Below are 7,839 nucleotides of genomic sequence, written 5' to 3' on the forward strand. Positions count from 1 at the left end.
TTTTCTGCAGATCCCCTTTCTGCCTCCTCTTTATTTATTTATGTTTTATTTTATTTTATTTTTTTCTTTTGAGACAGAGTCTTATTCTGTCACCTAGGCTAGAGTGCAGTGGCACAATCTCGACTCACTGCAACCTCTGCCTCCCAGGTTCAAGTGATTCTCCTGCCTCAGCCTCCTGAGTAGCTGGGACTACAGGTGCGCACCACCACATCCAGCTAATTTTTGCATTCGTTTTAGTAGAGACGGTGTTTCACCATATTGGCCAGGCTGGTCTTGAACCCCTGACCTCATGATCCGCCCACCTCGGCCTCCCAAAGTTCTGGGATTACAGATGTGAGCCACTGCGCCCAGCCTTCTGCCTACTCTTTCTTCTGCAGAGCAGCCCTGGCCCTAAAGCAGCCCGGGATGACCACGTACTGTATGCTCCTTCCTAGTACTCTGTACTCACATAGTCTTATGCAGAGACCTGCATAGTAATACAGTCATATAAGCATATATAAAGAATCTTTTTGCTTATTTGTTCTTTAAAAATTAAAGCATATTATATTTTCTGTGCTTTGTATCTTGTATTGTATTATCATAATATACTGTGGCTTCCTCTCCAGGTCAAATGTTCTAGCAGCTCTAATGCAGTCTTTTTAATGGCTACATATATATTTATGGCAGATTCACATTTATTCAGCCAGCTACCTTTTGATGATCACTTTATTCCCAGTTTCCTGCTACAATGAAAAATGATGCAGTAGGCACCCTAGCCCATATGTCTTCACATTCTGATGTTTTACATTTCATTGGCCAGAGGCCACATCTATTTTTCATTAAATACCGATTGCCAGTTTGCCTTGTTAAAAAATGCTGTGGCACTTTACATGCCCAGCACGGCTCATGAGAATGAGGTGGCTCTTAATTCCTTATCATGCTGCGTGTATGACACATGGAGGCCCCCAGCTCAAGGTGAGTGTGGGCTTCGGCAGGTGATGGCCCAGTGACAGGCACACCCCGGCTCCCCTTACCTGTTGTAGCTGTGGACCAGATCAAAAATCATCATGTCTGTGGTGTTGACAAATTTGCACTGGACAGGCATAAACTCTCCCTCTGCTGAACACTGGGGTGGTGACTTGTCTCCCACCCCGTGGAGAAGACGACGATTTCTTATTTCACAGCTCTTTGGACCTAAACATTTTCATGAAAAAAAAAAAATTCTTATGTATGAGTAGACACATGTTTCTGCAGTCGAGCAGCATATACAGTCATGTGTCCTAGGCTACAAACCTGTATAGCATGTTATTGTAATGAATACTGTAGGCAATTGTAAGACAATGGTATTTGTGTATCTAGACATCCCTAAGCACAGAAACGGTACAGTACAAATACAGTATAAAAGATAAAGAATAGTACAACTGTATGGGGTACTTAGCATGAACGGAGCTTGCAGGACTGGCAGTTGCTCTGGGTGAGTCAGTGAGTGAATGTGAAAGCCGAGGACATTCCTATTCACTATTGTAGACTTTATCAACCCTGTGCACTCAGGCTACACTCAGTTCATAATTTTTCTCTCTCTTCAATAATAAGTTAACCTTAGCGTACTGCAACATTTTTGCTTTATCAATTTTTTAATTTTTTAAAACTTTTGACTCCTTTATAACACTTAGCTTAAAACAGGAACACAAGGTACAGCTGTACAAAAATATTTTCTTTCCTTATATCCTTCTTCTATAAATTTTTCCCTATTTTAAATTTTTGTTTTACTTTTAAACTTTTTTTGTTAAAAACTAACAGATACACACAGACATTAGCCTAAGCCTGCTCGGGCTCGGGGTCAATATCGTCATTACATCACTAGGCAATAGGAATTTTTCAGCTCTATTATAATCTTATGGGGCCACCATCATGTATGTGGTCCATTGATGACCAGAACACCCGTATGCAGCACATGGCTGTGCTTGCACTATACACATGACAGTTAGAGACCCACGTAGTGACTCGGGTCTGCAACAGGAGACTCACAATGTTCAGTGAAATCCTGCTTATGTGTCTAATGATCAGCCAGCAAATATGGCTTGTCTACCATATGGAAATATGAGAATAATAAAATCTTCCCTTTGAAGCTTTTATTTTCCCTACTGAGGACCTGGTTCTCTGCCCATTTCGGCAGGAAACCCTAAACGCTTTGGATCGCAGTGAGGAAAGCTTCAGCCCCTCCCCAGCTCTAAGGGGTGCAGGCGCTCAGTGAAACTCACATCGCTTTGGCCTCCCCAGCTGGCGGGTCCCATACACCTCCATCCCCTCTGCATCCACACACCAGCACTGGACCTGCTGCACGTCACACTGGACAGGCGTGTAGTCCCCTGAATCTTGACACTGAGGGAGGTAGGAGGTGTCTGTGCTGTTAATGTAGCCACTCAGCAAGATCTGCTGTTTCTGTAGCTGACAAAATGACAGACCTGTGGGTACAAGGAGCAGTGTTAGCTAGAACTGCGGGGAAATTTCCAGGGGACTGAGCCCAGGAAAACTCATGCTTCCTCCCCAGAGCAACACAGCTGAGAGGGTAATGACACACCCAAGGACACCCAGTGATGGGGTGGCAGCCACAGAAGAGGCCTAGCTAGTATCCTGTGGACTGAGTTAGGGAAGGGCAGATCTCGCTGGTGCCACATCAATCAGTCAGGTATCCCAGAGCACAGTACTGTGGAGGGGAGATGGGATCGAGTGCAGGCCTCGTATTAGCAGAGCTTTTCTGAGTCCACTTTTCTCCCCGGGCTCGCTGTGTAACCCTGGGGAAGCTGCTTCACCACTCTGAGTGAAGGTTAGTGACATTAACTGCTATGGTTTCAGCATTTGTCCCCTCCAAATCTCATGTTGAAATCTGATCACCAGTGTGGTAGGTGTTTGAGTCCTGGAGGTGGATCCCTTATGAATAAATGAATGCCTCCCCTCGGAGTGAGCGAGTTCCAGCTCTATTAGTGTCCGTAAGAGCGGAATGTTAAAAAGAGGCTGGCACCTCCACCCTCTGTCTCTCTAGCTTTCTCTCATCACGTGATCTCTGCACAGATGGTTCCTCTTCCCCTTCCACCATGAGTGGAAGCAGCCTGAGGTCTTCACCAGCAGCAGAAGCTAGTGGCATTCTTCTGCAGAGCCTGCAGAGCTGTGAGCCAAACACACCTCTTTCCTTCATAAATTATCTAGCCTTAGGCATTTCTTTATAGCAACACAAATGGACTGAGACATTAGCAACGATCACCCCCTATTCAATACCTACTATGTGCCTAGTGTTTACATGTGTTCTAAATCCTCACAACATCATACAAGGCAGATGCTATATTCATGTTACAGGTGAGGACTCATAGCTCAGTGAGGATGCCTGACTCAGCCAAGCTCACACAGCAGGAGAGTATGGGGTCAGCATGCTCCCATGACAGCCACGCTAGATGCATAAAACCAGTGCCCCAAACAGAGCTTTTAATCCATCAAAGGATAGTTTTGGTTTTAGGTTCAATTTCCTCATTTCGAGGTGGCTGCCTTAAGTTAGCTGTTGTTTTAGGGTTATGACATTCTTTAAATGGGGTCTGTGTTTCTTTGATTACTCACTACAATAGTTATCTTAACTGGATAGCTTTGACCCAAGTCTTAAATTTTAGAAACACCTCACACTACAGGTGAGAAGGCACTTCGTATTTTTCTGGTGACTTTCTGATTTCAGGGGACGTTGATATCTGTTCACCATTGTCTTCTCAGCACCAGGCACAGTGCCTAGCTCATGGGAGGAACTGAGTAGATATTTGTTGAACAAATGACTGGACTTTCACAGTGGTCCTGCAGGAAAGAGGGCCTTCCATGGCTTGCAAGGAATGATTCTTATTCACAGAGGAGAAGCCAGCAGCCCAGAGGGAGGACCTGCTCAGTCACCCACCCAAACCCAGTGCTCATTCCTGGAAGTGAGTTGTCCTAGCAGGGTCCCTCCAAGGGACGTCCCCCATTCCCACTTACAAGCCACAGGCCGGCCTGGCTGCCTGCTGCCCAGCACTTCGCTGCCATCGGCACCCACACACCAGCAGGAACGGCCGTCGTTCTGGCACTGGACAGTCCTGAGGAGGAGACACAGACAGGTGACTCTGGGATGGGCCCCCAAAGCCACACGCCGGCTCCCACCGAGGCTACTTTTCTTCTTCGTTTCAATTCTTCCAAGTTTTGGTTTGTATAAATTAGGGAGAGAGTGGAGTGGAGAAGGGTGGCTGACCTGGGAATGGAAAAGCCCCACTTTTCCTGCCTGGCTAACACCTGCTCTGGCTCCTGCCCCAGCCATTCATTCACCACCTGTCCAGCCTGCCAGCCTGGAAGCAAGTGATCCACTCTGGAGTGCAGGGCTTCAGCCACATCCACCAAGTGTCCTCAGTCATTATGAGGTTGCAGAGGGTAAAGGCAGTGCCCACACTGTATGGATAGGGAGTGGGGACTTCGGGGTGGGATGTTAGTGGGGTCAGGGGCCGGTAGGGTATAGTGGGAAGCACATGGGTGGGGTCAGGCCAGGTCATAGAGTTGACTCCTCAGAAATCAGGACTGAACTGAGACCTGTAGGATGGTCGAAGGTATAAGAAGTTATAAGAAGGTAAATGATATTCCAGGTAAAGGGAACGGCGTATGCAAAGCCTCCTGAAGAGAGGCCAGATTTGAAACTGCAAGAGCCTGGAACAAGAGACTTAGGAATGGGAACATAAATAAGGCTGGGGAAAGTGAGACTTCCTCCTTAACTCCTTCCTTGCTGTTCCAGAATTCCCAGAGATCTAAGCGTCTCTGTACACTGGTGGGAGGTTAGGCACATTAAGAGTATACATAAGATAGCGACAGGGAGGGATGTTTCCCAGATGTTTCCCAGAACGCAGTCATATAGATGGAGTTCCCCTGATTCAACATGACTGGAATAGCACAGGGAAATTTCAATTGCCTGCACAGTGCAAAGGATTCCTGTCTATTCCGCAGGGAAGAATTGTCTAGATCATTACCACACTCACCACAGAGAGGGTCTCAGGCCCCAAGTTTGCATTAGGGCAGCTGGAGAAACCCCTTTCAGAGAGCAGCTCAATGAGGAGACAGCGGCCCAGAAGCCCAGAGGCAGCCTAGAGAGCTGGCCCAGGCAGTGTCGGCGGCAGCTAAGGACTGGGAAGTCAAGGCCGCCTCTGCTTCCACCACCCCAGCTTCTCAAGAGGATACTTGGAGGAGGGAGAGGTCCCAAAGCACAGATCATTTGACACCCCCCTCAACTCTGCCCCACCCCCACACACGTTGTTTATTCAAGCCATCACAGAAAAAGTGATGTTAGGAAGAGAAGGGAGGGCAGTGGGAGGATGAAGCATGGATTGGGGTTCACGTGGTCAGATTGTCCAGTGCTGATCAGCTTGGGGAACTGAAAGGCAGGCACCTCCAAATGACAGTGTCCAAGCCTCACAAGCACAAAGGAGTTGTAGGGCAGAGCTTGGGAAGAGAGGGGAAGGCACAAGATGCTGTTTATGGCATCTTGGACCTTGAGAAGTCCAAGCCTTACTGACATAAGCTGCTGCTGACATAAGCCTTACTGGAAGCTGCCATCCTCTGCGCACTGGGGCACGTAGTCTGCTTGCTTCAGAAAGGCCCTTTCCCTCTGCAGCTCACAGGGACGAAGGGGCTGGGCATCCACCTGGTACTCTAGGAAAAGAAAAGTGGTTCATCAGAGGAGTGTGGACTGGGCTGCCAGGAGAGATGGGCTCTCGTAAGCACAGATGCTTTTCCAGGATTATCATCATTACCTATGACAGCCTATCTTAAAATTTGGCAGCTAAGCACACTTTTTTGCAGTATGACATTAACTCATTTAATGTGCAACATTCCCCTAAGAGGTGACAGGCAATATATCCTTGTCACTCATGAGGCACCAACTCTCAGGCAGTGTAAGTTGTCTACCCAAAGTCACTTAGCTGGCAAGTGAAGGATTCCAAAATCAACGCTGGGACTACACATTCCCCGCCCACCCCCACCCCGCCGCAATTCCCGTGAGGCTATTTGGAGTAAGTTAGAGAGCCATAAGGAAGTTCTTGAATCTATCAAGCCATGCCCTGCAGATGTAGCACCTTCCAGATACACATTGAAATACAAATTAATTAATAACGTACATGACGTATTCTCCATTGAGAACTCTTGTAACACATAGGATCCTACCCAGAAATCACAACCACATCATGAGGTATGTGTTATTTTACTTTTTAAATTAAAAAAAAAAAAAAAAAAAAAAAAAAAAAGAAGCTTGGCACTTTGCCCCAAGTCACACAGGTTAGTGGCTGAGCCAAGGACAGAACTTAGGGCTATTTCACTCCACAAGTAGATTTCTTTTTCTATGGCTTCTTAAATACCTCTTATGGATGACATAAACTTTGGAATAGCTAAGGGGATAAAAACCCAAGGTCAATGCCAAAAGTTTGCCAAAATGGCGGGGCGAGGGTGACCTAGAATTGAATTAGGAAGATCAACCACATTTCCCATTTCTGCTCCATCAATCACTAGCTCTGTGACCTCAAGTAATTCAGTTTGCCTCTCTCTAGATCTGCCTCTTTATCTGAAAAAAAAAAGCAAATTACTGACATGTGGGCATCTGTGAAGATTAAATTCGATTGCATCTGTTCAAAGGCCCAAGGCAAAGCCTGGCTGACACTGGAGCTCCCTCCCCATGTCTGGCTCCATGGCCTCAGAACTTACCAAAGATATTGGCCTGACACCCAGCACACAGAGGCCAGCAGGCTGAAGATCTCCAGGACCAGGGCCATTTTCCTGGCCCTTCCCAGGGGGAAGGAGGAGAAACCACTGCTTGCCCTAGGTCCCCTGGCCAGGGAGCTTTTATAGAGCTGCCGTTGGCACTTTCCTTCCCACTCACAGGTCCTCAGTGAGGCAGTGCCCCATCCTGTTTTCTTTGCTGGTCACAAGGAGCTCCCTCCACCTGTGTCTGAACCTTCTGAGGGCACTCGTGTGGTCAGTGGAGCATGAGGATCTTGTCTAAACTGTGGGGGAACAGAACTGGGTGGGGTGACTTCAAAATCCTTCTTTATGGGTAAAGACCAAAGCTCTGTATCCTTGGAGGCAACAGGCTCAACCCCATAGTGAGGGAAAAGCAATCCTTTGTTCTTTCCTCCCCACCCCCAACCCTTTCTCCTTCTCTTTCCTTCCTTTGTTGCCTTTCTTTCTTTCTTCCTTCTTTCCTTCCTTCCTTCCTTCTTTCCTTCCTTCCTTTCTTCTTTCCTTTCTTCCTTCCTTCCTTCTTTCTTTCCCTTCTCCCTTCTATCCTTCTTTCCTTTCTTTCTTCCTTCCTTCTTTCCTTCCTTCCTCCTTTCTTTTCTTTATTCCTTCTTTCCTTCTTTTCTTTCTTCTATTCTTTCTCTAACAACATTTTAGAGCTCCACAGTAGGAGGCACCTAATCTAGACAATGAGGATATGGCAGAGAACAAAACAGGTAAAATCATGCCCTCATTAATATAGACTGTGAAAACTTTAGTGAGGGAAGCAAAATACACACACGCACTCATATTGGTATTTTTATTCTTCTCCTCTCTTTCCTAGGACCTCAGACTTTGTCAACAAAAAGAAAGCAGGAACTGTGTATTCCACAGAAATCCTGTATGTAAGTTCGGTTTCTCCTGGCAAACAAGGCTTCCTTCCTTCAGTCCTGTTCCTGTGAGACCTGGGAAAACTCACCTCATCTCCCTGAGCCCCAGCCTCCTTCTCTAGAAAGCAAAGTTAAAAGGAGAATAATAATATGTCCCTATTTGTTAAGGTATTTGTAAGAGAATAAATAGATATGAAGAGCACATGCTCACTAG

General features: G+C 46.6%; 1 protein-coding gene across 1 annotated transcript in view; it reads right to left on the reverse strand.

Moving 5' to 3' along the window:
* TG (thyroglobulin) overlaps positions 1-6,791 on the reverse strand; it is a 272,527-nt gene extending 265,736 nt beyond the window's left edge. Inside the window, 6 exon segments of the mRNA XM_010380291.2 lie at positions 1,014-1,173; positions 2,241-2,444; positions 3,988-4,085; positions 5,571-5,679; positions 6,724-6,736; positions 6,738-6,791. Coding sequence (XP_010378593.2) covers positions 1,014-1,173; positions 2,241-2,444; positions 3,988-4,085; positions 5,571-5,679; positions 6,724-6,736; positions 6,738-6,791 — 638 coding nt within the window.
* Positions 6,792-7,839: the final 1,048 nt, after the last annotated feature.

The sequence above is a fragment of the Rhinopithecus roxellana genome, chromosome 9 (assembly GCF_007565055.1).
Source record: "Rhinopithecus roxellana isolate Shanxi Qingling chromosome 9, ASM756505v1, whole genome shotgun sequence".
Lineage (NCBI taxonomy): Eukaryota > Metazoa > Chordata > Mammalia > Primates > Cercopithecidae > Rhinopithecus > Rhinopithecus roxellana.